We start from the raw sequence: 27266 nt of genomic DNA, 5'->3' as shown, positions 1-27266 counted from the left end.
GCGCCCGCCGGGCCGGCACTTCCGGGATCCCCGGCCTGAGGGGCCGAGCGGGTAATTTGGGGGGGGGGGGGGGGGGGGGGGGGTCAGTGAATTGGGGGTGATGGGGCAGAAAGGGGGGGCCAGGGGGGTGTGGGGGGTGCTCCGAGAGTCGGGGGGGGGGTCCCCTTTGCTGACACCCCCGCACCGGACCGGGGGGGGGGTTTGAGGATGAGGTGGTGTCAGCAAGGGGGGGACCCCCCCCCCCCCCCCCGCTCCCCCCTATTGCCCTAAAAATGCCGTTTTCTCACTTAAAATGAGGGGTCTGAGGCGTCGTTCTGGCTTCCGGCAGGACAGGCAGGAGTTGAAAGAGCTGGTTTCTTGTTGCTTCGCTTCCAGCCGCCCCCCCACCCCCCCCCCCCAGCCCCCCAAACCCTGTGCCCCCCAGGGGTGCCCGCCCTGCCGGGTGGCGACGGACTCGAGCAGGAGACCCCGGCGATCCCAAGGGACCCGAAAATCGGGATTCTAAAGATCGGGGGGGGGGGGGGGGACGACGACTCCCCGGGGGTGTCACAACCCACCCCCTCGGGCTGGATCTTTCACCTCCAGCAGCGGGTAAATCACACCTGGTTTTACCTGCAGCTCCAGGAAATCGCAGCTGGGAACGGGCTGGGAGAAATTCCCACTCTGGAGTGTCTGAGAAGGACAAAGTTGGGCTTTCAAGAGCAGAGTTGGGAGTTCAGAGGCTGCTTCACCGGGGAGGAGCTGGAGAGGTTCATCAGGGACGAGTCTCCTCCGTCCCCCAGCAGGTGGGTCACCTACTGGGAGGTTGTTTCCATCGGGAAGAGGGTGGGTGGTTGTCCCTGTCCCTTCCGTGCTGCTCCTGGGGTGGGGGGGGTGGTGGTGCTGGGAAGGAGCCAGAATGATAGAATCCCACAATCCCAGACTGGGGTGGAAGGGACCTTCGAGACCATCAGACCTGTTTGTGTGACTGTTAATTAGTGTGGGAGGACCCTGCTTGGGGACGGGCTCAGCACAAGCCCAGCAGGTACCAACAGTTGCCCAGCAGGGACCTTCCCAGAGCTCAGAGACCCTGGGGTCTGTGGGTGAGACGTGGGGAGATGGAGGCCCCAGGGTGAAAGAGAGACCAGATCCCAGGGCTGTGCATCCCATAACCAGTGAGGTCACCAGGGTCCCACTGGGGACGTGGAACACCCAAAAATCACAGCATGCCAGACTGGTTTGGGTTGGAAGGGACCTTAAAGATCATCCAGATCCAACCCCTGCATGGGCAGGGACACCTCCCAGCAGCCCAGGCTGCTCCAAGCCCCATCCAACCTGCCCTTCAACACTGCCAGGGATGGGGCAGCCACAGCTTCCCTGGGCAACCTGGGCCAGGCTCTCACCACCCTCACAGCCAAGAATTCCCTCCTCATGTCTCACCTCAATCTCCCTCTCCCAGTTTTCATCCATCCCCCTCATCCCCTCCCTCCCTGCCCCTGTGGACATGCCATGGGGTTGGGCTGTGAGGAGTTGGGCTCCAACCCTTCCCCAGTCCCCCTGAACTCTTCCCAAGCCTCTTTATCCCCCTGGCAGTCCCAGCTCCCTCTCCTCCTCCCACCCTGCCCAGTTTGGGCCCAGTTCCCAGCCAGGTGGGGCTGCAGGGGCTGGAGGCAGAAGGGGAGGGGAGGAGGGGGCTGTGTCTGTACCCAGGGCCCAGGGTGACCAGCTCAGCCCTTGTGCCTGCCCTGTGACTGTCCCCCCAGCCAGGCCTTGAGTCACCTTTCCCTGCACCATCCCAGGCTCCTGTTTTCCCTCCCTGGGTATTTATAACTCAGGGAACATTGAGGGAACAGGGACCTGAGCCTGGGACGGGGTCTCTGCTCCTCCAGCCACCAGCCTGGAGTCCTCCCAGCCATTCCCAAGGGATTTGCCTGCTTCCAGCAGCTGGGGAAATAAACAGCTCTGCCCTGGCACCAGGGACTCTCCTCGGTAGGTTTCCCTGCTCAGGCTGATTTTCTTTCTCACTTGTTTGTTTTTCTTTGGGTTCCTCTGGTTTGATGATCCCTGGTTTGCTCTTCTTTTCTTTCTTTTACTCTTCTATCTTTCTTTTCTTCTTTTACTCTTTTTCTTTCTTTTACTCTTTTTCTTTCTTTTACTCTTTTTCTTTCTTTTACTCTTTTTCTTTCTTTTACTCTTTTTCTTTCTTTTACTCTTTTTCTTTCTTTTACTCTTTTTCTTTCTTTTACTCTTTTTCTTTCTTTTACTCTTTTTCTTTCTTTTACTCTTTTTCTTTCTTTTACTCTTTTTCTTTCTTTTACTCTTTTTCTTTCTTTTACTCTTTTTCTTTCTTTTACTCTTTTTCTTTCTTTTACTCTTTTTCTTTCTTTTACTCTTTTTCTTTCTTTTACTCTTTTTCTTTCTTTTACTCTTTTTCTTTCTTTTACTCTTTTTCTTTCTTTTACTCTTTTTCTTTCTTTTACTCTTTTTCTTTCTTTTACTCTTTTTCTTTCTTTTACTCTTTTTCTTTCTTTTACTCTTTTTCTTTCTTTTACTCTTTTTCTTTCTTTTACTCTTTTTCTTTCTTTTACTCTTTTTCTTTCTTTTACTCTTTTTCTTTCTTTTACTCTTTTTCTTTCTTTTACTCTTTTTCTTTCTTTTACTCTTTTTCTTTCTTTTACTCTTTTTCTTTCTTTTACTCTTTTTCTTTCTTTTACTCTTTTTCTTTCTTTTACTCTTTTTCTTTCTTTTACTCTTTTTCTTTCTTTTACTCTTTTTCTTTCTTTTACTCTTTTTCTTTCTTTTACTCTTTTTCTTTCTTTTACTCTTTTTTCTTTAATTCTCTTTTATTTTACTTGTTTTACTCTTGTTTCACTTTCTTTCCTTTCCTGGATCTGTCCTGCTCTGCCTGCCCAGCCTCCAAGATGCTGGGGAACCCTGTGGGGTGGGGGTTTTTTTCTGCTCTAGATGTGTTGGCCCCAGGTTTGCACATCCATCCTGTCTCTTTAGCCTTTCAAGATCTCAAGGAACACCCATAGTTTTCCAGGATCTGCTGGGAAGTGCCCATGGAACCCTCTGGTTCCTTCTAGAGCCAGGGCTGCTGGTTCCAGTTCCCCTTGTTCATGGAATCATGGAATGGTTTGGGTTGGAAAGGATCTTAAAGATCATCTAGATCCAACCCCCTGCATGGGCAGGGACACCTCCCACCAGCCCAGGTTGCTCCAAGCCCCATCCAACCTGCCCTTCAACACTGCCAGGGATGGGGCAGCCACAGCTTCCCTGGGCAACCTGGGCCAGGCTCTCACCACCCTCACAGCAAAGAATTCCCTCCTCATGTTCCACTGGAACCTCATGTTGGGTGAAATCCACCTCAGAGCTGCTTCCTTGCACTGGTTATTCAGGAAAATGCTGCCCCAGTTGTGGATTCACAGCACTGGAACAAACTGGTTGGACTGGTTGTGGTGGGAGGGGAGAGTCTGGTGGTGGAGGCAGTGGGTGTCCTGTCCTCCTGCAGCAGACACTGGGAGAGGAGTGTGGGGTTGTGAGGAGTCTGGAGGAGGTCTTGGCACAAGCATCAGTGTCACCCCCTCCCCTGGGACCAGCTGGGGGCACGGGGGGTGGCCAAGAGCAGAGGTGACAAGAGGGGCCCTGGAGCTGAGACACCCCCGGGGAGAAATGCTGGGGTCTCCCACCCTGGGATCTCCCAACCCTCAGGTGGGAGGTGCTGCTGGGGTGCAGGGTGTGTGCAGAGACATGAGGGTAGCTCCCTGCTGTCCTTGTCACCCCCTGCTGTCCCTGAGGTGACCCTCACTTCCCCCAGACCCCCCTCAAGCCTCTGAGTTACTGTTCCTGCAATCACTGCCCCCCCCCAGGCTGTGCTGCAACCCCAGGGGAGGAAATCTCATGACAAGTGGTGGTGAAACCAGTTTCCTTCCCTCTGAACTTGTCCCTGAATTCTGGAAATGCTGAGGATTGCTCTGGGTTTGTCCCCCAAGAGCTCTTGACCTGCTGGGCCCATTGGGACCTGCTGGTGTGGGAATGGGATGGTCCAGATCTGGGGGGTCCAGGTCTGGGATGCTCTGGATTCAGGCTGCTCCAGGTCTGGGATGATTCAGATTCAGGCTGCTCTACGTTTAGGATGTTCTGGATTCAGGCTGCTCCAGGATTAGGATGCTCTGGATTCAGGCTGCTCCAGGTCTGGGATGCTCTGGATTCAGGCTGCTCCAGGTCTGGGATGCTCTGGATTCAGGCTGCTCCAGGTCTGGGATGATCCAGATTCAGGCTGTTCAGGTCTGGGATGATCCAGATTCAGGCTGCTCCAGGTCTGGGATGCTCTGGATTCAGGCTGTTCAGGTCTGGGATGATCCAGATTCAGGCTGCTCCAGGTCTGGGATGATCCAGATTCAGGCTGCTTCAGGTTTAGGATGCTCTGGCTTCAGGCTGCTCCAGGATTAGGATGCTCTGGATTCAGGCTGTTCCAGGTCTAGGATGATCCAGATTCAGGCTGCTCCAGGATTAGTATGCTCTGGATTCAGGCTGCTCCAGGTCTGGGATGCTCTGGATTCAGGCTGTTTAGGTCTGGGATGATCCAGATTCAGGCTGCTCCAGGTCTGGGATGCTCTGGATTCAGGCTCCTCCAGGATTAGGATGCTCTGGCTTCAGGCTGCTCCAGGATTAGGATGCTCTGGATTCAGGCTCCTCCAGGATTAGGATGCTCTGGATTCAGGCTGCTCCAGGATCAGGATGCTCTGGCTTCAGGCTGCTCCAGGATTAGGATGCTCTGGATTCAGGCTGCTCCAGGTTTGGACGGGGCCTCACGGAGGTTTCCCCTCTGCTCAGGACAGCTCTGGGCTTTTGTGTCACCTCGGAAGAAAACCTGAGGAGCTGCTGTGCCCTGAGCATCCCAGCCCTGCAGGCAGCTGCTGGGCCCTCTCCTCCTCCATTTGGTGGCAAGTGCTTCCAACTCAAGGGAATAGATTCCTTCTCCAGCCTCTCAGATCCTGAGGAGGCTCCGTGCTGGAGCTGGAGCTGGAGCTGCAGCTGGAGCTGGAGCTGGAGCTGGAGCAGCTCAGCCCCTTTCCCTGCCGCGTTGGAGCCGCGGGACCAGCCTCGGCTTCTGGAGCCTCCAGGCACAGCTCAGCTTCTGGAGAGCAGGGCAGGAGGCCAGAAGTCATCAGCCAAATGTCCCTTGTCACCTGCAAACCTTCAGGGGTGGCAGGTGACCCCAGTTCAGCTGCCACTACCTGCTGGGCTCTGGTTTTCCCAGCGCTTCCCGCAGCCGGAGGACACGGAGTTCTTGTGGGTTCCTGTCCCTCCCACCGAAGCTGCAGCAGAGCAGCCCTGCCAGCCAGAGACCCTGGGATCCACCTGCCTCCCAGTGCAGTGACTGGAAACCTGATGGAGAGGCTGCATCTGGCCCCCCCAGCTTCCCAGGCAGCTCCGTGTCACCGGAGCAAGTACCCAGGCTCCTGGGAGAGGCTCCGTCCTGGCCGGGAGCAGCAGGAGCAGCAGCAGCAGTTCCTCTGGAGGGAGGAGCTGCTGTCACCCCTGGGCTGCTGTCACCCCTGGGCTGCTGTCACCCCTGAGCTTCTATCACCCCTGAGCTTCTGTCACCCCTGAGCTTCTGACACCTCTGCCCAGGGTCTGCTGGGCCACCCAAGTGCCCTTCACGTGGGCTTTGGTGCCATCATTCAGCCTCTCCTGGGTGTTTTGGTGCCCTCAGTGGCTCCTGGGCACGGCACTGAGGTGCAACCAGGAGGGAACTGGCCCAGCATCTCACCCAGGGTCAGGGCTGCCTGTGGGCACCTGGCAAGGGTTAATTACTCCTTGAAAGGCTTCATTACTCCTTCTTGCAAGGGTTAATTACTCCTTTTTTTCCAAGGGATAATTATTCCCTCTTCTTGGCCAGGCTCTGTTTTGCCTGAAACCCCCCAGGTCCTTGGGAATTGTGGAGAGTTTCAGCCATCGTGGCTCAGTCACCGTGACACCTGGAGAGCTCCTGTTGGATCAGAGGGGCCCTGGGACCTGCTCCTGTCCCTGTCCCCAGGTGCCATGTGAGGGCAGCACCTGGTCTGAGGAGCAGCAGCAGCTGAGATGCATTCCAGCCACAGCGATGACCCCAAGGAAGCCATTCGGGTGAGTGAGGTGACCCCCCCATCCCCACACAGCTCCAGTTACTCCCCAGTGCAGCTCCAGTTACCAGCAGGGACGTGGTAGGACGTGCTGGTGCTGCCAGGTGGGATTGGGATGGTTTCTACAAGCAGAGGGTGGTTCAGGCTTCCAGCAGGGGGAATCACAGCATCAGGGCTTGGAAGGGACCTCTGGAGATCGTCTGCTCCAACCCCCTGCCAGAGCAGGGTCACCCAGAGAAGGTTGCACAGGATGGTATCCAGGTGGGTTTGGAATGTCTCCAGGGATGGAGACTCCACCAGCTCCCTGGGCAGCCTGTCCCAGGGCCCAAATGCCTCAGTCAACCCCATTTAAAATGGAAGTTGCACTTCCCAGCAGGCAATGGCCAACACGGCAAGTTCAGCTGGGATCTCATAGAATCATGGAATGGTTTGGGTTGGAAAGGACCTTAAAGATCATCCAGTTCCAATCCCCTGCATGGGCAGGGACACCTCCCACCAGCCCAGGCTGCTCCAAGCCCCATCCAACCTGCCCTTCAACACTGCCAGGGATGGGGCAGCCACAGCTTCCCTGGGCAGCCTGGGCCAGGGTCTCACCACCCTCACAGCAAAGAATTCCCTCCTCATGTCTCACCTCAATCTCCCCTCTTTCAGTTTTCATCCATCCCCCTCATCCCATCCCTCCCTGCCCTTGTCCCAAGCCCCTCCCCAGCTTTCCTGGAGCCCCTTCAGGCCCTGGAAGGTGCTGTAAGGTCTCCCTGGAGCCTTCTCTTCTCCAGGCTCAACATCCCAACTCTCAACCTACCAAATCAGCCGATTTCTTTTCCCCCCATCCTCTTCCACAATTTGCTGCCCACAGGAACCACCACATGCTCTAAAATCAACCCCAGCAACCCAGGGGGCCCCAAAACACCAGCTGCCACTGCCTAAATGACTCATTTGAAGTTAAAAAAAAAAGGAAGAAGCCAGATAAACTGTGACACCAAGAGTCCCCAGCTCAGCCACCGCGAAGCACGTGGCTGAAGCAGGAGCCGCGCGGCGCTTCCCTCTGCACGAGCCTTGCAGCTTTTGGAGCCTTTTCACGTCAGATATTTCCTGATGGTTGGTTTTTGGGTTTTTTTCTGGTCATCCTAAGCCTGTCCCTCCTGTCTTGCAGCTGATCAAGCAGCAGCTGGTGACTGCCATCAAGGCCCTGCAGAAGCAGTACGTCACCTCGGACGCCGTTGTCACCAGCGACGATGGGAACGCCAACAGCCTGTGCAGCGCCCTGGAAGCTGTTTTTGTGCACGGGCTGAAGGCCAAACACATCAAGATGGAGAGTGGGGGGAAAGGGAAGAAGGCAGGAGGTCGGGGACCCCTTCCCCAGCCTGTCTTTTGGGGTCTGCTCAAGAGCATCACGCATCGGTGAGCGGGCGAGGTTTGTCCCCCGGCTTCGGTGTGGAACGCAGGGGGTTGTGAGGAGGGAGATGGTTGGGTGGAAGGAGGTGGCTCTGTCCCCTGGTCTGTGTGCTCAAAACCTTCATTTGGAGGGACATGACAGAACTGTACAGAGTCACAGTGTGTCAGGGGTTGGAAGGGACCTCTGGAGATCATCCATCCAAGCCCTGCCAGAGCAGGATCCCCTAGAGCAGATCCCACAGGAACACATCCAGGAGGGTGGGAATGTCTCCAGGGATGGAGACTCCACCAGCTCCCTGGGCAGCCTGTCCCAGGGCTCTGCCACCCTCACAGCAAAGAAGTTTGTCCTCATGTTCAGCTTGACCCTCCTGGGCTCCAGGTTGTGCCCAGTGCCCCTTGTCCTGTCACTGGGCACCACTGGGAAGAGTCTGGCCCCATCCTCCTGCCACCCCCTGGAGATATTGATCAGCACTGAGCAGATCCCCCCTCAGCCTCCTCCTCTCCAGGCTCAACAGCCCCAGCTCTCCCAGCCTTTCCTCACAGGCAGATGCTCCAGCCCCCTCAGCATCTCAGTGCCCTGGGCTGGACTCTCTCCAGCAGCTCCTTGTCCTTCTGGAACTGGGCAGCCCAGAACTGGGCCCAGTTCTCCAGCTGGGGCCTCCCCAGGGCAGAGCAGAGGGGCAGGAGAACCTCCCTGACCTGCTGGCCATGCTCTTCTTGATGCCCCCAGGATGGCATTGGCCTTCTTGGCCACCAGGGCACATTGTTGGCTCCTGGTCAGCCTGTTGGCCACCAGGACCCCCAGGTCTTTTTCCCCAGTGCTGCTCTCCAGCAGGTCAGTCTCTAGTTTGTACTGGTGCCTGGGGTTGTAACTCATCCTCTCCCTCCCTGCCCTTGTCCCAAGTCCCTCCCCAGCCTTCCTGGAGCCCCTTCAGGCACTGGAAGGTGCTCTAAGGTCTCCCTGGAGCCTTCTCTTCTCCAGGCTGAACACCCCAACTCTCCCAGCCTAGCTCCAGAGCAGAGCTGCTCCAGCCCTTGGTTAGATGGAACTTGGAGAGACCTGGGCTGGTGGGAGGTGTCCCTGCCCATGCAGGGGGGTTGGATCTAGATGATCTTCAAGATCCCTTGCAACCCAAACCATTCTATGATTCTTTTCCTCCCTTTACCCAGGAATATTGTCTCGGAACTGGAACAACTCATCTTCATCACCACGGACGTGGGGCGGTGCCGGGCCTGGCTGAGGTTGGCCTTGAATGATGGCCTGGTGGAGTGTTACCTGAAGCTGCTGCTGAGGGAGAAGTCCAGGCTGCCCGAGTTCTACCAGACAACTGCTCTGCTCTTGGATGCTGAGGAGTGTGAGTTCCTCCTTAGCTACTTGCAGGGCTTGACGTCCTTAACCTTCCAGCTCTCCTATAAATCGGCGGTTCTGAACGAGTGGACCATCACCCCCCTGTCCCTGTCTGGCCTGTGTCCTGTCTCGGAGCTGCTGGAGCCCCTCACCTCCTCCACATCCCAACCCCACCGGAAAGCATCCCTGGGATCCATCTCCCAGTCCTCGGGGTCGGATGAGATTGAGGTCCAACCTTCTGTCCTACCCGTCAGCAAGGCTGGCACCAAGGCCAAGCTCACGGCGTCCACCCTGAGCCTGAACACCACCAGCTCCTCCCAGCTCTCCTCCAGCCTGGGCTCCGACTCCATCCTGCCCCCCCCTGTCACCTGCAGCCCCCAGGGTGCTGAGGAGCCACTCTCCTGCAACTCCCACCTGGGCACGGCCACCACCGAGGAGCTGGACAGGTCTCTGCAAGAGTGAGTCTTCTCCCAGATCTCCTCTCCTGAGGGGTTTGTAACCCTCTGCTGGGCTCCTCTGTATTGGCACAGAATCATGGAATTGTTCTGGTTGGAAAAGACCTTTAAGATCACCAAGTCCAACCATTAACCCAGCCCTGCCAAGGCCACCACTAACCCATGTCCCTCAGCACCACATCTACACCTTCCTCTCTACTCTGCTCTTATGAGACCCCACCTGGAGCACTGTGTCCAGTTCTGGAACCCCCAGCACAGGAAGGACATGGAGCTGCTGGAGAGAGGCCAGAGGAGGCCACAGAGATGATCCAAGGGCTGGAGCAGCTCTGCTCTGGAGCCAGGCTGGGAGAGTTGGGGTGTTCAGCCTGGAGAAGAGAAGGCTCCAGGGAGACCTTAGAGCAGCTTCCAGTGCCTGAAGGGGCTCCAGGAAAGCTGGGGAGGGGCTTGGGACAAGGGCAGGGAGGGATGGGATGAGGGGGATGGATGGAAACTGGAAGAGGGAGATTCAGGTTGGACATGAAGAGGAAATTCTTTGCTGTGAGGGTGGTGAGAGCCTGGCCCAGGTTGCCCAGGGAAGCTGTGGCTGCCCCATCCCTGGCAGTGTTGAAGGGCAGGTTGGATGGGGCTTGGAGCAGCCTGGGCTGGTGGGAGGTGTCCTTGTCTAAACCTCCTCTGTGGAAATTGAGGCCATTTCCTCTGCTCCTGTCACTTGTTCCTGGGGAGCAGAGCCCGACCCCCCTGGCTCCAACCTCCTCTCAGGCAGCTGCAGAGCCAGCAGGTCTCCCCTCACCTCCTTGTCTCCAGGCTGGACACCCCCAGCTCCCTCAGCTGCTCCTCCTCACCCTTGTGCTCCAGCCCCTTCCCCAGCTCCCTTGCCCTTCCCTGGACACGCTCCAGCCCCTCCATGTCCTCCTTGTCCCCAGGGGCCCAGAACTGACCCCAGCATTCCAGGTCTGGCCCCACCAGTGCCAGCACAGGGGATGATCCCTGCCCTGCTCCTGCTGGCCACACCACGGCTGGTACCAGCCAGGATGCTGTGGCCTTCTTGGCCACCTGGGCACACCCTGGCTCACATCCAGCCACCAGTCACTATGTTCAGAAAGGCTTTTTCTCCCTTATTTCTTTAACCATTTCAGTTTTTCTTCTTGGAAAGAGCCTGAAATGTGAAAAGAACCACTGGGCAGATCTTCCTGGGCCCCTCCTGCCACAGCAGATGAGCTCCTGGGCAGCACTGAAGTGTCTCCCCGTCCTCTTTACTGGGACAGAAATGTCAGAAAAATGCTGCTCCCCAGTTTCAGGAATGTCACATCTCCCTGGTGCAGCCTGGGGAGATGCTCCAGGGCTTTCCATGAATGTCAAAGGAATGAGTTTGCAGGAAAAGGGTTTTAATTTGCAGCTTGGGCAGGTCCCTGTGAGGAGGGAGGTTGTTAAGTTTGTCATCCTGGGGATTTGTTTCTGCCAAACATCCAGCACAAAGATTCCCAGGGGAATCTGAGTAATTTGTAAAGCTCTGAGTAATCACTCAATATTTTTCCTGCCACCTTTAAAACCTCAGCTCTGGAAGAGCTTTGGGTGCTGCTTGGGCACCTTCTTCCCAGGAATGTTCTTGGAGGGGCTTCAGAGCTCCAGCCTCTTCCTCCCCATCCATAATGATCCCCCATTTTCCACCTTGCCACGATGCAGGAGGAACCTGCTTTGGTTGGATCCATGGAAAGAATGGAATTTTCATCCTGGGCTGGTTTAGTTGAGCTGGGGGGGGGGGGGGGGGGGGGGAAGGATCTGGGCATGGGAACAGCCCCACTCCTGGCCCAGCTCCCCTACTAATTGCTCATTAACACTAATGAAGGTGTTTGAAATCTGGCCAGGTGGCTGGATGTCTGGCTGGCAGTTGTAGGGGAGGCTGGGGGGGGCACCCAGAGCTCTCCCCCCATTCCTCCCCAGGTGTCCACCAGGAGGAAATTAAACCCCATTAATGAGGGTCATTAGGAAACGTGTCCTTGTGCCCTTTGCAGGCAGGGACCCCCCGTGGGGTCACCTTGGGGTTTGTCCCCTCTCTTTGCTGGCCCCAAAATTCAGGGGATGGTCAAGTGGGGCTGTTTTCTGTCAGCAGGGTTGGTGACCAGGGGGTTTTTTTCCAAGCCCATGTGGTGCTGCCAACCTGCAGGAGTTGAGCTGTGGTGCTGATTATTTATTTATTTATTTGGGGTGGGGGGGGTTGTTATAATTTGTAATAATTCTGGGGTTTTTATAGGTTCTGCTTAATGGAGCTTCATTCCAACTGGTCACTTTTCTCTTCCCAGGGTGTTGTTGGAGTTCAGCAAGTCCAAGCCAAGCCTGGAAGCCCCCAATGGGGAGCTGGTCCCCAGTCTGCTGGGCTGCTCCCCCCAGCAACCCACCTGCCCCCCAGCTGTGTCCCCCAGCCCCCCAGCTCCATCCCACCGACCTCACCAGCAGCCTCCTGCTGGGATAGACCTCGTGGTGACCACTGGGGATGGGGACAGAGATGCAGGAGGACCTGCCAGCAGCACAGCCCCAACGTGGGGGGCTCCAAGCCCAGGAGAGCAGGGCAGGAGCAGCCCAGCCAGGAGCAGCCAGCCCAGCCCCCCCATCCGCAGCCCCACAGCCCAGTATCTCCTGTCTCCACTGCTGGGGTGCCCGGTAGGTGATACAGCTCCTTGTTATCCCTCTGGTTTGGTCCTTCCTGACCAGCACAGCTAATGGAAATGGAAAAGGAAACTGGTGAGAGCTTCTGAGTAGGCACTGGTTTCTCCAAGCTCCTGTCTTCCATGTGGCTCCTGAGAGCAAGTTCAGAGAGTCACAGGATCCCAGACTGGTTTGGGTTGGAGGGACCTTAAAGATCATCCAGTCCCACCCCCTGCATGGGCAGGGACACCTCCCACCAGCCCAGGCTGCTCCAAGCCCCATCCAACCTGCCCTTCAACACTGCCAGGGATGGGGCAGCCACAGCTTCCCTGGGCAACCTGGGCCAGGCTCTCACCACCCTCACAGGGAAGAATTCCCTCCTCATGTCTCACCTCAATCTCCCTCTTCCAGTTTTCATCCATCCCCCTCATCCCATCCCTCCCTGCCTTTGTCCCAAGCCCCTCCCCAGCTTTCCTGGAGCCCCTTCAGGCCCTGGAAGGTGCTCTAAGGTCTCCCTGGAGCCTTCTCTTCTCCAGGCTGAACACCCCAGCTCTCCCAGCCTGGCTCCAGAGCAGAGCTGCTCCAGCCTCCCATCATCTCCGTGGCCTCCTCTGGCCTCACTCCAACAGCTCCAGGTCCTTCTGATGCTGGGGTCTCCAGAACTGGCCCCAGCCCTGCAGGGGGGTCTCACCAGAGCAGAGCAGAGGGGACAATCCCCTCCCTGGCCCTGCTGGTCATGCTGCTGGGGATGCAGCCCAGGATAGTTGAGGTGGAAGTGATGCTTTGTGCTCCATGAGCACCTTCCTGGGCCCTGTGGAGCTGTGTCCATGCAGCTTCTTGGGGAGAAACTGGCTGGAATTTGATGTTCCCTGGGAAAAGAAGCACAGGAGCTTTTGCAAGCCTGGCCTGGCCCCAAGAGCAGCTGCAACAGGAAGTTTTTGGTTTTGTTAAGATATCTGGAGAGTGATGAGCTCTTGCAGAAACCTGAGCAGAGCTGATGGAACAGCCCGAGAGCAGAATGTCTCATGGGGACTTTTCTTCTCTTGTGATCCATGTTCAGAGGAGAGAAAAGGGTTGACTGTAGAGAAGACAAATTGCAGTTGAAGGGATCAGAAAGACCATCCAGTCCCACCCCTGCATGGGCAGGGACACCTCCCACCAGCCCAGGCTGCTCCAAGCCCCATCCAACCTGCCCTTCAACACTGCCAGGGATGGGGCAGCCACAGCTTCCCTGGGCAAGCTGGGCCAGGCTCTCAGCACCCTCAGCAGATCTCCTCTGCTTCCCACAAGGAGACAACCCACTTGCTTTTGCTTTTAGGAAGCTCTTTCAGCAGCTCTATCCTCTTGTCTCATTTGTCACTGACTTTTCCACCCTGGTTCACATCCTTTCATCCTGGTGAGGTCAAGATTTACTTCCTACCCCCCCATTTTTGGTCCCTGCTCCTTCCAGCTCTCTCCCAGTTATCCCATTTCCACTGCTTCCTGGTGGCACTGGGCCAGTTTGACCTAATCTATGTATAACATACCATGTCAACAGGAAATTCCCTCCTGCTTTTGGGGTGACTCATGGAGCAACCTGCATTCCTGCCCGTGTTGCACCACAAGCCACTCCTGACCTTCACTGCAGGCTGGTTGGTGGCTCTTCTGCTGTCATGTAGCTCATTTTGCAGCATAAAATGCTCTTGGAAAGCAGGGTAGAGTAGTTGAGAGGTGGTTCCTGGTGGGATGCAGCCCTGGTGGGATGTGCTGGGTCAAGGGAAGCTGCTGCCTTTTGCTGGAGCACTGAGCTGGGTCATGGTTTGATCCTGGTGTTTGTTCATGGACCTTGTCCCAGAACCTCACTGTTCTTCCAGCCAGAAAAGCTCCCAGAGGAGTTTCCTGCCATGTTTTCTTTCATCTTAATGAGCTTTCTTCTCCTTGGGGCTCTCATCCCTTCCTGACACATGGAGACAAGGGTTTCCTCTGCCTTCCCTGTCTTATTTTCCCTCTACTGATCTGACCTGGTGTTTGTGGCATCTGTTTGTAGGCAATAAGTCTCAATTTCTGCTCTGTCTGCTCTCATGAGACCCCACCTGGAGAACTGGGTCCAGTTCTGGAACCCCCAACATCAGAAGGACATGGAGCTCCTGGAGATGGTCCAGAGGAGACCACAGAGATGATCCCAGGGCTGGAGCAGCTCTGCTCTGGAGCCAGGCTGGGAGAGTTGGGGTTTCAGCCTGGAGAAGAGAAGGCTCCAGGGAGAACTTAGAGCAGCTTCCAGTGCCTGAAGGGGCTCCAGGAAAGCTGGGGAGGGGGCTTGGGACAAGGGCAGGGAGGGATGGGATGAGGGGGATGGATGAAAACTGGAAGAGGGAGATTGAGGTGAGACATGAGGAGGAAATTCTTGGCTGTGAGGGTGGTGAGAGCCTGGCCCAGGTTGCCCAGGGAAGCTGTGGCTGCCCCAGCCCTGGCAGTGTTGAAGGGCAGGTTGGATGGGGCTTGGAGCAGCCTGGGCTGGTGGGAGGTGTCCCTGCCCATGCAGGGGGTGGGACTGGGTGAGCTTTAAGGTCCCTTCCAACCCAAACCATTCCCTGATAGTGATTTCATCAGACATCCTCTGTACCTCTCCCCATCTTCGTCCTTCTCAGAACAAGGATGGTTCTCTCTGCTCCAGACAAGCTCTTGCCCTTCCATGGCAGGGCTGGTTTCTCACCCTCTATCAGAAACAAATCATGGACCAAAGATCTTTTCAGTGGTTCCTGCAGGGAATGTGCTCTCTCATCCTGCCCCGGGGTGGTTTTAGGGGGAAGGAACTGGCCAGTTTTGGCAATGTAGAGCCCTACCAATGGGCAATCCTGAAATTTTCCAGCTGCCAACCCAGTTCCCTGCAGGGAGGGAGCAGGAGCTGCTGTCACCGTGTGGGATTTGGGTTGTGCAGGAGCCTAGAGTCATGGAATCACGAAGGTTGGAAGGGACCTTAAAGATCATCCATCTCCAAACCCCTGCCATGAGCAGGGAACCCTCCCACCAGCCCAGGCTGCACAAAACCTCCTCCAACCTGGCCTTAAAAACCTCCAGGGCTGGGGCATCAACAACCTCCCTGGGCAACCCATCCCAGTTCCTCACCACCTTTAGAGTGAAGAACTTCTTCCTCATATCTCACCTCAATCTCCCCTCTCTCAGTTTAAAACCATCACCCCTTGTTCTATCACTGTCTTCTCTGATGAAAAGCCCCTCCCCAGCTTTCCTGGAGCCCCTTCAGGCCCTGGAAGGTGCTCTCAGGTCTCCCTGGAGCCTTCTCTTCTCCAGGCTGAACACCCCAACTCTCCCAGCCTGTCCCCAGAGCAGAGCTGCTCCAGCCCTTGGATCATCCTCATGACCCTTCTCTGGACCCTCTCCAACAGGTCCATGTCTCTCCTGTGCTGAGGGCTCCAGAGCTGGACACAGCATTCAAGATGGGGTCTCACCAGAGCAGAGCAGAGGGGACAATCCCCTCCCTGGCCCTGCTGGCCACACTTCTCTTGGTGCAGCCCAGGACACAATTGCCCCTCTGGGCTCCAGCACACACTGGGGGCTCATGTCCAGCTCCTCATCTCCTCCCACCCCCAAGCCCTTCTCCTCAGGACTCCTTACAATCCACTCTCCCCCAAGCCTGGATTGGTGCCTGGGGTTGCACCAACCCAGGGGCAGGACCCTGCACTTGGCCTTGTTGAACATCCTGAGGGTGGCACTGGCCACCTCTCCAGCCTGTCCAGGTCCCTCTGGATGGATCCCTTCCCTCAGCAAACCTGCTGGGGAGACACTCAATCCCACCTGGAGGGGCCCAGCATGGGGGAGGGGTGTGTTTGAGGGGTGTTCAGTCGTGTCCATCATGAATGTATCACTTCATTCCTAACAGAAAAGAAAGAGCTGGATCTCAGAAGATGATTTCTACAGACCTTCTCCAGGAGAGAGCAGTGAACACGAGGCCAACACCAACGGCTTCGGGCCTGAGGGACCTGGTGAGGGGCCTGGTGAGGGTCCTGCCCCAGGGCTCATCAGTGCCCTGGACCTGGAGAGGCTGTCGGTGCCATCCTTGGAGAGTGGGAAGCCCAAAATGTCACCAGAAGGGGAACAAAAAGGCTTCAGCGTGGTGCACCGCCGGCAGATGGGTACGGAGCAGCCTCCCCGCGTGCCGGGGAGTGCCCAGGGTGGGGGGCTGGGGGGAGGGGTGGGAAGCACAGTGTCCATTCCTGAGCTGGGGAAGGTGGTGGAGCAGCTTCTCTTGGTGTTGCTGAGCCCACCAGGGCTCTAGTGGGAAGTGGTTTAGGAGGAGAAGGGGGTGCTGGGGGCTTCTGACCACCCGCTGGGACACGAGTTCTTTGTGTTCTCAGCCTCACAACCCAAGTGGACGTGGAGAGATGATGGAGATGGAGCAAGGAGGTCCTGGAGAGTTTTGCCCCATCCCACCAGGATCAGCTCTCAAAGCTGATCTCACTGGTTGCTCACTGCCTGCCACCTGTTGGCTTTTCTCTCCCCACCACCTTCCCCATTTTCATAGAATCATGGACTGGTTTGGGTTGGAAGGGACCTTAAAGCTTATCCAGTTCCAACCCCCCTGCATGGGCAGGGACACCTCCCACCAGCCCAGGCTGCTCCAAGCCCCATCCAACCTGCCCTTCAACACTGCCAGGGATGGGGCAGCCACAGCTTCCCTGGGCAACCTGGGCCAGGCTCTCACCACCCTCACAGCAAAGAATTTCCTCCTCATGTCTCACCTCAATCTCCCTCTCCCAGTTTTCATCCATTCCCCCTCATCCCATCCCTCCCTGCCCTTGTCCCAAGCCCCTCCCCATCTTTCCTGGAGCCCCTTCAGGCACTGGAAGCTGCTCTCAGGTCTCCCTGGAGCCTTCTCTTCTCCAGGCTGAACACCCCAACTCTCCCAGCCTGTCCCCAGAGCAGAGCTGCTCCAACCCTCCCATCACCTCCACGACCTCACCTCTCCAGCATCTCCACACCCTCCTTACCTTGCTCGCTCCGCTTTGACACCTCCTTTTTCCCCCTTCAAGGTCTTTCCAACCCTTTCCGTGGTCTCCTGAAGCTGGGCAGCCTGGAGAGGAGAGGAGCCATGGGGATCTGGAAGGAGTTTTCCTGCGAGTTATCCCCTCTGGAGCTCAGGCTCTTCTTGGCCCAGGAGGAGCGGATCTGCGTGGAGAGCTACTCCCTGCTGCGCTGCGAGGCGCTGGCGCTGACGCACTCGGACGGGCGTTTCGAGCTGGTTTTCCTGGGCAAAAAGCTTTCCCTCCGAGCTCCTTCTCGGGACGAGGCCGAGGACTGGCTGGACAGGATCCGAGAGGCTCTGCACAAGTGCCGACCTCAGCTGGAGGAGGAGGAGTGGGAGACCCTGGAGTATCCAGAGGAGGGTGGTGGTGAAGGCCAAGCCATGCAGGGCGACTCCTCCGCTCTCCTCCAGTATGATGATGTGCCTGGGAACAGCTTGGACTGGACTTCAGCTCATGAACCAGAGCTGGATGCCATCAAAGAGGCTGTTCTCTACGTGGACATGGACAAAACCTGGGTCCCTTTTATTTTTTCCTTGTCCCTAGAAACTCTCAAATGCTTTAAAGTCAGAAACAATGAGAAAATTTTAAGCAACAGTTACGGTATCGAGACAATCCAGGACATCCTTCCTGACACAAGCCTTGGGGGACCTGCTTTCTTCAAGGTGATCACCTCCAAAGCTGTCCTGAAGCTGCAGGCTGAGAATGCAGAAGAAGCAGCTTCGTGGAGGGAGCTGGTCAGAGGGGTCCTCATGTCCTACCTGGAGAGCGCCGAGGAGGCCCTGACGTTGGGTGGCAGCCTGGATGGGCACTCCCAGGTTGTCCTGAAGAACATTGTGAAGGAAAATGGCTTCTTGTTGCAATACCTGGTGGCCATCCCCGTGGAGAAGGGCCTGGACTCACAGAGCTTCATCTGTGCAGGTAGATGTTGGCTCGTCCAAAAGCCCAGCTCCATCTGGGAGGATCTCCGTGTGTTCATTGGGGTTAACCAGGTGGCATCAGATCCAAGGGATGTCCTGAGTCCTGCCAACCCAGGCCAGCTGCTGGTTGCCCCAGCCAATACCCAGCAGCAGCAGGTGCCATCTGGGTAGGGTTCAATGTCCCAAATCAGTGGCACTTCTGGTGGTCCTTGCTGTGTGTCCCCCCACCCTGAACCCCCATTCCACCCCAGCACTGGTCCAACTGGGCTGCTCCTGGGCTCCCCTTATGGTATCAGCAGTGAAGGTCTGGCCTTGAAGGTGACCTGAGGTGGCCCTAGGACCATTTTGTGGCCCCAGCCTGCAGGCAAAGAGCAGCCAAGGGCAGATGCTGTTTTTCCAGTCATGTACGTTGGGATGGGCGTGACCAGCTGCTCTGCAGAACATCTCCTGAACCTTCCCCAGCACCATGTGCTGGAGCAGGAGAGCACTCCCTGACCTCCATGGCTCAGATCATTTGCTCTTTGCCTCAGCGAGTTAATTAAACTCCAGATTTCTCTCCTGCTTCCATGAGGTTTCTTCTACCCTCCAGCACTTTGGTTGGGTTGCCCCCTCTTCACCCCCTGTCCCAACCTGTCACCTGAGGACTTTCCTGACATGACAGGGTTGAATGAGCCATAAAAGCTTCATTTAATTATATTTTATTAGTTTGGAGAAGAACATCTGACCCTCATTTATATAGTTTGGGGGGGGATTCCAGCTGCCCCAAAGTGGGAAGGTTCTTCCCACTCTAAGAAAGGCTTTTTTGGGCTTCATCCATCCCAACCTCATCCCTCATGGAGGTGGTTTTGGTGCCCTGTGGTGGCAGCAGCAGCTGAGGGAAGGTGAAATGGGGCAAAGCTACTGGAGGAGGTGGTGGGGCAGGCAGGTGGGATTCAGGTTCTTCCCTCAAATTCACTTTTCCTAAAAAAAAAAAAAACAACCCCAAACAATTCAACCACTTGCTGGATAAAAGTGGGTTCAGGAATAATCCACACCCCCTTGGGACCATCGTGGTCTGAAATCACAGCTCCTTGCCTGCAGGGAAGGGTTGGGGACCTCTCACCAAATGTTCTACACAGGCTTTAGCTCATCTCCAACCCTTCCAGAAACTTTCTTTCCCTGTTCCCCAAAAGTTTCTCCCCCCCATCCTGGAGGTGATGAGAAGGGGCTCATCAGGTCCCCTCTGACCCCCTCTCATCTCCTCCTCCAGGCTGCTCCAGGCAGATTGGCTTCTCCTTTGCCAAGCCCAAGCTCTGCTCCTTCTCTGGTCTCTACTACTGTGACAGTTGCCACCAGGACGAGGAGACAGTGATTCCCTCCCGCCTCATCCACAACTGGGACCTGAGCAAACGAGGGGTAGGTCTGGGCTGGGTGGGTGCAGGGAGCAGGGGAACACTCCTGTGCAGAACCCCAGACCAATTTGGGTTGGAGGGACCTTCAAGATCATCTAGTTCCAATCCCCTGAACAAGCAGAGACACCTCCCACCAGCCCAGGCTGCTCCAAGCCCCATCCAACCTGCCCTTCAACACTGCCAGGGATGGGGCAGCCACAGCTTCCCTGGGCAACCTGGGCCAGGCTCTCACCACCCTCACAGGGAAGAATTTCCTCCTCATGTCTCATCTTCATCTCCCCTCTCTTGGCTTAAACCATCTGCTTACCTGAAGGTCCATCTGAATGTTTCCACCACCAGCAGAGGTGGAGATGTCCACCCACCACCTCCCTCCGAGCCTCCCAGGCTGTTCCTTGGTACCTTGCCCACCTCTGGCTTCTCTCTGCCCCAGGTTTGCAGACAAGCTTTCAAGTTCCTCACCCAGATCCAGAACCAGCCACTGATCGACCTGAAGCTGGTCAACGAGAGCCTCTATGACCACGTGGAGAGGATGAGACGGATCCACCAGAGCAGGGAACAGCTGAAGCTGCTGGGGGATTATCTCACCATGTGCCGCAGCGGGGCCCTGAAGGAGCTCAGCAAGAGGTGAGGTCCCTCTCTGGGTGATGTTACCCCCTGCAGTTTCCTCTTTGCCCCCCTAAAGGTCTCCTCGTCCTCCTGGTCACTCACTGTTGGAGCAGGGAGTGATGCTGCCATGGGCTGGTTTTTATAGAATCATGGAATGGTTTGGGTTGGAAAAGACCTTTAGGGTGATCAAAAATGATCCAATGGCTGGAGCAGCTCTGCTCTGGGGACAGGCTGGGAGAGTTGGGGTGTTCAGCCTGGAGAAGAGAAGGCTCCAGGGAGACCTTAGAGCACCTTCCAGGGCCTGAAGGGGCTCCAGGAAAGCTGGGGAGGGGCTTGGGACAAGGGCAGGGAGGGATGGGATGAGGGGGATGGATGGAAACTGGGAGAGGGAGATTGAGGTGAGACATGAGGAGGGAATTCTTCCCTGTGAGGCTGGTGAGAGCCTGGCCCAGGTTGCCCAGGGAAGCTGTGGCTGCCCCATCCCTGGCAGTGTTGAAGGGCAGGTTGGATGGGGCTTGGAGCAGCCTGGGCTGGTGGGAGGTGTCCCTGCCCATGCAGGGGGTGGGACTGGATGAGCTTTAAGTTCCCTTCCAACCCAACCCAGTCCATGATTCTGTGATTCACGATTATCTTCCAGCTGTTATTCCAGCACTGCCAAGGCCACCACTAACCCATGTCCCTCAGCTCCCTGGCTCTGCCATAAGGAGTTGCCATCTGCTGGCTGGTTGGGCTGGGACTCAGGAAACACCTTCCTGACCACGGAGCTGGGCAGGAAACACCTGGATAAACAGAGGAGATATTTATTTTCTTCTCCCCCCCCACTTTGAAATCCTCTCTCACAGCTGCCACCAGCAGGTCTTGGGTTTGGCAGGCTGTGAAAATCAAGTTCACAGATCATGGAATCACGGGATTGGTTTGGGTTGGAAAAGACCTCTAAGATCATCTAGTCCAGCTCTTCCCCCAGCCCTGCCAAGGCCACCACTAAACCATGTCCCTCAGCACCACGTCTGCACAGCTTGGATGCAGACTCTTGATGTTCTTCAAGGATCTGCATCATCCAGGCTCCCCCGTTGCTCCAAAGCTGTTGGAGATGTGGTGGAAACCATTGACCACCTTCCTCTCTGTGCTCCCTGCAGGCTGGATCACAGGCACTACCTCCTGGAGTGTCCCCACAAATACAGCGTCGCTGACCTGAGGCAGGTGAGAACTTTTCAGGTGGTCCTTGAGGTTTGGCTGCTGGAAACACCCCAGCACCAGCACCAGGAGAAGGTTTCTCACAGCTTGCTTTTCCTTCTGCCTGTATCCTCCCAACAACTACAGAGGTCACACAAGATAAATTGTTTCTCCTCTGTTCAAACCAGCTCTTGTGTCTCCAGACAAACCTCTGCCTGTCCCAAATGATGCTGGAGGTGATTGGTGGGTGGTGGGAGTTTGAACTGACTGCAGGGCCAGGAGCCCTGTCCCAGCTCAGTGGGTGCTCCTGCCAGTGCTCCCCAGGGGCTCCCCTTGGGACCATGGGGTGTGGGTGGTTTTTGGGGACAGCCCCAATTCCAGGGGGCAGCAGCACCACAGAGTGGCCTTGACCTGGATTTCCCCAGTGCAAAGCCAGCAGGAGATGAGCTCCTGATGGGCCTCAGGTGGTACCAGGGGAGGTTTAGATTGGAGATTAGGAGAAACTTCCTCCCTGAAAGGGTGATCAGAGAATCACAGAATTGTTCTGGTTGCAAAACACCTTGAAGATCATCCAGTCCAACCCTTCCCCCAGCCCTGCCCAGGCCACCCCTGCCCCATGTCCCTCAGCACCATCTCCGGGGCTTGGAAACCCCTCCAGGGATGGGGACTCCCCCCTGCCCTGGGCAGCCTGGGCCAGGCCCTGACAACCCTTGCCAGGGAGAAACTGTTCCCAAGCTCCAACCTCAGCCTCCCCTGGCACAACTTGAGGCCGGTTCCTCTGCTCCTGTCACTTGTTCCTGGGGAGCAGAGCCCGACCCCCCTGGCTCCAACCTCCTCTCAGGCAGCTGCAGAGCCAGCAGGTCTCCCCTCACCTCCTTGTCTCCAGGCTGGACACCCCCAGCTCCCTCAGCTGCTCCTGCTCAGTCTGGCCCAGGCTTCCCAGGGAGGTGGTTGAACCCCCATCCCTAGAGGTGTTTCAAAGCCCTGGAGATGTGGTGCTGAGGGACACGGGTTAGCACTGAACTCAGTAGGGCTGGGTTAATGGTTGGTAGAGTCAGGTTATGGTTGGACTCAATGATCTCAGAGGACATTTCCAGCTAGCCCCTTTCTGTGATCTCTGCCCCCCAGATCGCTGATGGTGGCTTTGAGACCTTCCTGCAGGCCCTGATCCAGTTTGCTTCCCACCACGTCTACAACTGTGACCTGTGCACCCAACGTGGCTTCATCTGCCAGATCTGCAACAGCAGTGACATCATTTTTCCCTTCGAGTTTGACACAACCACCAGGTGAGCAACGTCCCCGTCCCCTCCTGCTGCTGCGAGGCCACCTGAGCTCATGGCCTGGCTTGTCCCAGGAGCCTGGACCATCCCCTGGGTCCCACTCAGGGACTTGGAGCAGGGCTGTCAAGGAACATAGCCCTGGGGTGGCCTGGAGATATCTCTGAGCTGGTTGTGCATCCTCATGGTGCCCGTCTCCTTGTGGTGCCCATGTCCTCATGGTGCCCATGTCCTTTTGATGTCCATGTCCTCATGGTGCCCATGTACTCGTGGTGCCCATGTCCTTGTGGTGCCCACCTCATGGTGCCCATGTTCTTGTGGTGTCCACTTCATGGTGCCCAGGTCTTCACAGTAGCCTTGTCCTCATGGTACCCATCTCCTCATGCTTGCCATGTCCTTGTGGTACTCATGTCTTCACCCTACCACATCCTCATGGTACCCACACCCTCACACGTACCCATCAGTGTTTCCAGTCAAACTGGGCTGTCTGGGGCAGGGAAGGACCATCCTCACAGAGATGAGATGTCACCAAGGGTGGTGGCTTTGCAGGCTGAATGTGCAGAGCCACCAGCACCTTGTTGCCAGCCTGCAGGAGCCTCGCTGGGCCCCAGGGCAGCAGAGGAGGAGGAAGGTGCTGTGTCCTCCTGCCTCACTCACCTGGCCACCACATCTCCTGGCCAAATCCAACCCAACCCTTTCCCAGGGTGGTGGGAGGGGAGGAGGAGCAGCAGTGGGACTGTCCAAACATCCCAGAGAGGGCATGGATGTGGAGATGGAGGGTGGGCAGCCCTGTGGGACATGCTGGGGACATTCCAGCAGGATAAGGGGGACATTGGCTTTCAGCTGGGTTTGGAGCTGGCAAGGTCCTCATCTGCAGTGGGGTCACTGGGAGCAGGTGCTGGAATCCCAGGGTGGAGGTTGCCCAGGGAGGTATCCACACCATCAGGCTTTTCCAGAGAAACCAGTGTCAAACCTTCCAGCCCCAGAGCCTGGTGGACACAGATCCCATCTCCGTGCTTAGTTGTTAATGGTCAACTTGGAATCATGCTCATCGTGGTGGAGGTTGAGCAGATCAGCAGGGTCCTGCCCTGCCTGGCTGGCCCTGAAGGCCACCAGCAACATCCAGATGCCACAGAAGATGCCAAGGAGTCCAAACTCCCCGTTCCCCTGTGCCTCACCTGGGTGCAAACATCTGGGTGGCTGAGCAGGGTCCCTCCCTCCCCTCCTCACCACAGTGACACCATCGTGCTTGTTCTCATAGAATCATGGAATGGTTTGGGTTGGAAGGGACCTTAAAGATCATCTAGATCCAACCCCCCTGCATGGGCAGGGACACCTCCCACCAGCCCAGGCTGCTCCAAGCCCCATCCAACCTGCCCTTCAACACTGCCAGGGATGGGGCAGCCACAGCTTCCCTGGGCAACCTGGGCCAGGCTCTCACCACCCTCACAGGGAAGAACTTTTTCCCAGTGTCCAACCTGAATCTCCCCTCTTGAAGCTTTAGACCATTGTCCCTTGTCCTCTCACTACACACCTGTGTAAAAAGCCCCACCCCAGGTTTCTTGTAGGCCCCTTCAGATATTGGAGAGTTGCTCTAAGGTCACCAAGGAGCCTCCTCCAGGCTGAACACCCCAATTCTCCCAGCCTGGCTCCAGAGCAGAGCTGCTCCAGCCCTCTGATCATCTTCATGGCCTCCTCTGGACTTTCTCCAGGAGCTCCATGGCCTTCTTATGTTGGGGACTCCTGAACTGGACCCAGTTCTTCAGGGGGGGTCTCACCAGAGCAGAGTAGAGGGGGAACAGGACAACATCCCCAGGGAACTGGTGTTCCCTCAAAAAAAGACCCTGGGGGCTCTGGAAAGGGCAGCAGGTGGGACTGGGCTCCTCTGGCAGCAGCTAGAACGTCCATGCCCTGCAGATCCAGGCTTTTGAGTTGTTTGATCTCATTTTTTGTTTGCTTTTCAATTCCTCCTGCTGGGGGAGGTTTGTGCAGCAGGAAAGCAGCTCTCGACCAACATCCTCAGCCTGGCTTCCTGCCCACCCCAGGGGACAACCAGCTGCCCAGGTCACGCTGTCCCTCACCACAGGATGTGGCTGAAATGCCTCCTCACAATGATCCCAGCCAGGCAGGGGGATGTTCTCCTGTTCCTCACTTCCTCCAGGCAGGGGGATGTTCTCCTCACTTCCTCCAGCTGCTTTTCTGGCAGGTGGAGGTGGCAGATGCTGCTGGTCAGTGTCTGAGCTCAGAAACATTCAGGGTGTCTGAAGGGGCCTACAAGAAAGCTGGGGAGGGGCTTTTTAGGATGTGGGGTAGTGATAGGACTAGGTGGAAAGGATCAAAACTAGAGGTGGGGAGATTCAGGTTAGACCTTAGGGAGAGGTTCTTCAGCATGAGGGTGGTGAGAGCCTGGCCCAGGCTGCCCAGGGAAGCTGTGGCTGCCCCATCCCTGGCAGTGTTGAAGGGCAGGTTGGATGGGGCTTGGAGCAACCTGGGCTGGTGGGAGGTGTCCATGGGCTGGAACTGGATGATCTTGAAGGTCCCTTCCAACACAAACCATTCCATGGTTCTATGAAAACCCACCTCCCAGCTCTGCAAGTCCCCCCACTCTCAGGGAGGAGCTGGGTGGAGAGAGATCCCCCTGGGATGACCCCAGCACCAGGCACCCTTCCCCACCCCCCGTCCCTGCAGGAGCCTGTTCCATACCCTGAGTAACTCATGTTTGCAGCTGCTAGTCGGGAGCAGGATTTGGCCCAGGCTGTGACATGTCCCTGTCCCCTGTCCCTTCACTGCCCTCTGGAGGATGAAGGGGTTGGGGTGTTCACCCCCCGGGGGGTGGCACTGGAGGGCACTGGAAAACAACCCCGGGCAAGTGACCTGCTGGCAGGGGCTGGGATGGAAAGGTCGAGGGAGCAGGGCTGGGAAGAAGGGAGCTCAGCCTTGGTGGCCCAGGACCAGGAAGAAGGGAGCCTTGGTGGCCCAGGACCAGGAAGAAGGGAGCCTTGGTGGCCCAGGACCAGGCAAAAGGGCACCTTGGTGGCCCAGGACCAGGAAGAAGAGAGCCTTGGTGGCCCGACCTTTCATCCCATTAACTCAGGCTCCTGGTGAACGCCCCGGTCCGGGCTGGGTGTCTCCTCCCCCGGCCCAATTTCAGTCTGTTTACATTCCTGCTGGGGCTGAGCCAGAGCAGGGAGGTCCTGGGCGGGTCCTGCACACCCCCCAGCTCTGCCACCCCCAGCTGCTCCTGCCCTTCCCCGCAGCTCCAGGGTCCCCAGGCAGTGTCCCTGCCACACAGGGGTCCCACAGGCAGGGTTGGGGTCATCCCATCCCCATAGTCATGGCCCCCTGGCCAGGCTCTCACCACCCTGCACCATGTTTGGTGTCTGGGCTTGGAAACTTAGCATAGAATCATGGACTCATGGAATGGTTTGGGTTGGAAGGGACCTCAAAGATCACCTAGATCCAACCCCCTGCATGGGCAGGGACACCTCCCACCAGCCCAGGCTGCTCCAAGCTCCATCCAACCTGCCCTTCAACACTGCCAGGGATGGGGCAGCCACAGCTTCCCTGGGCAACCTGGGCCAGGCTCTCACCACCCTCACAGGGAAGAATTTCCTCCTCATGTCTCACCTCAATCTCCCAGTTTCAATCCATTCCCCCTTGGCCCAAAGTTCCAACCTCCTGCCTTTGCTCTCCCACCACCGCACGGTGCAGACTTTGCTCCTCTCCCATCTGCCCAGCTCGGGCAGCTCCCTGGCCAAGTTGCAGTGTTTGCTCTTCAGCTTTGCAGGAGGTGGATCTTCTCCCTCGAGTAGTTCCTGCTTCTCCTGGCAGGGTCGGTGTGGAGCTGGAGCAGGTTCTGGCCAGGGCCAGGACTCTTCTGCGTGGAGGAAACAGCGACGAGGAAGTGTCCCCCAGGGCTGCTTTGGTGGGGAGATGCTCCGACCTTCCCAGCAGCCCGAGTTGTTTGTTGTTTCTCCTCCCTCAACCTTGGTTTCTCCCAGGTGCAGCGACTGCAAAACCGTCTTCCACCGGGACTGCCACATCAGCACCCAGTCCTGCCCCCGCTGCCAGCGCCGACGCAGCTACCGGCGCCGCCTGGAGGAGGGGGGCACAGACCCCAGCCCCTAGCCCCCCGGGGACCCCCCGGGTACCCCCCACCATCCTGGCTTCTCCTTGGGAAGGGGCCAAGCAGACTCTCCTGCCCAGGAGCTGACCCTGCGCCAGCCCTGCCCTGGGGACACACAGCGTGGGTGCTCCTGGCCCACCCAGGGACCCCCTGACCCATCCAGGGACCCCCTGACCCACCCAGGGACCCTCTGGCCACCCAGGGACCCCCTGACCCACCCAGGGACCCTCTGGCCACCCAGGGACCCCCTGACCCACCCAGGGCTGAGCAAGGGGGGCTGCAGGGGTCTGCGTGTGTCCCAACACTAACCGGTGCTGCTGGGGGATGCTCTGAGCTGCCCTCCTGGTGCCAACCTTCTCTGTACCCTCCCGGTGGGAAACCCAGTGACTTTCCAGGGCGTCAGTCGGGATTTCCAGTCCGGGGTGGGGATAACTGACGTGGATGAAAGGTCTAGTTTTTTAGGATGTTCGATACTGAAAAAACAAAAGCACAACAACAAAACAAAACAACAAAACAAAAAAAACCACCACACAAAAACAACCCACCAAAAGAAGAAAAACCAAAGGGTATTTTTTTACCTGGGGATTTTGCACAAGCTGGCCTGCACCGGGGGGTGACGGCAGCCACGTGGGGAGGGGACGAGGTGACACTTGTGCCTTCAGGGCCCCCGGGCAGAGCCGGGAGGGCCCGGCCAGGCTGCTCCTCCCCACCTGCTGCTTTTAATCTCGGGAAGAAATTTTATTCTCCTCTCCCCTTCCCCCCCCCAAAGCAAAACGAATTAAAAGTTTATTTAAACAAGGAGCGAAA

General features: G+C 56.9%; 2 protein-coding genes across 4 annotated transcripts; both read left to right on the top strand.

Annotated features, from left to right (window-relative positions):
- PLEKHM1 (pleckstrin homology and RUN domain containing M1) lies at window positions 1-27266 on the top strand. 3 transcript variants are annotated; one of them, XM_051643748.1, is made up of 13 exons: window positions 1-51; window positions 619-785; window positions 5885-6111; window positions 7261-7508; window positions 8673-9296; window positions 11606-11963; window positions 15826-16078; window positions 16976-17887; window positions 19136-19281; window positions 19708-19901; window positions 21020-21083; window positions 22185-22342; window positions 26335-27266. In XM_051643748.1, exons 3-13 carry the CDS (start codon window positions 6070-6072, stop codon window positions 26459-26461), a joined length of 3126 nt encoding a protein of 1041 aa, XP_051499708.1. In that variant the 5' UTR covers window positions 1-51; window positions 619-785; window positions 5885-6069; the 3' UTR covers window positions 26462-27266. The 3 variants fall into 3 exon arrangements, with proteins under 3 accessions (XP_051499708.1, XP_051499706.1, XP_051499707.1); XM_051643746.1 differs by having other exon boundaries at window positions 8673-9308; XM_051643747.1 differs by lacking the exons at window positions 1-51; window positions 619-785 and adding an exon at window positions 1816-1968 and having other exon boundaries at window positions 8673-9308.
- Window positions 22367-24643, top strand: LOC127396142 (uncharacterized). Its single transcript, XM_051643749.1, has 2 exons — window positions 22367-22644; window positions 22676-24643. The coding sequence occupies exons 1-2, from the start codon at window positions 22612-22614 to the stop codon at window positions 23627-23629; spliced, it is 987 nt and encodes a 328-aa protein (XP_051499709.1). The 5' UTR covers window positions 22367-22611; the 3' UTR covers window positions 23630-24643.

This window comes from Apus apus, unplaced genomic scaffold, assembly GCF_020740795.1.
Source record: "Apus apus isolate bApuApu2 unplaced genomic scaffold, bApuApu2.pri.cur manual_scaffold_101_ctg1, whole genome shotgun sequence".
NCBI classification, from domain to species: domain Eukaryota; kingdom Metazoa; phylum Chordata; class Aves; order Apodiformes; family Apodidae; genus Apus; species Apus apus.
This window is presented reverse-complemented; position numbering and strand designations above follow the sequence as displayed.

Excerpts from the sequence above, each read along its gene's own strand:
- PLEKHM1 (XM_051643746.1), top strand. The coding sequence starts at position 6,070 with ATGCATTCCAGCCACAGCGATGACCCCAAGGAAGCCATTCGG. Across the intron at positions 17,888-19,135 it reads ACAGAGCTTCATCTGTGCAG|GCTGCTCCAGGCAGATTGGC; the intron begins GTAGATGTTGGC and ends CTCCTCCTCCAG. Across the intron at positions 19,902-21,019 it reads CTGAAGGAGCTCAGCAAGAG|GCTGGATCACAGGCACTACC; the intron begins GTGAGGTCCCTC and ends TGCTCCCTGCAG.
- LOC127396142 (XM_051643749.1), top strand. The coding sequence starts at position 22,612 with ATGTCCTTGTGGTGCCCACCTCATGGTGCCCAT. Across the intron at positions 22,645-22,675 it reads GCCCACCTCATGGTGCCCAT|GTCTTCACAGTAGCCTTGTC; the intron begins GTTCTTGTGGTG and ends CATGGTGCCCAG.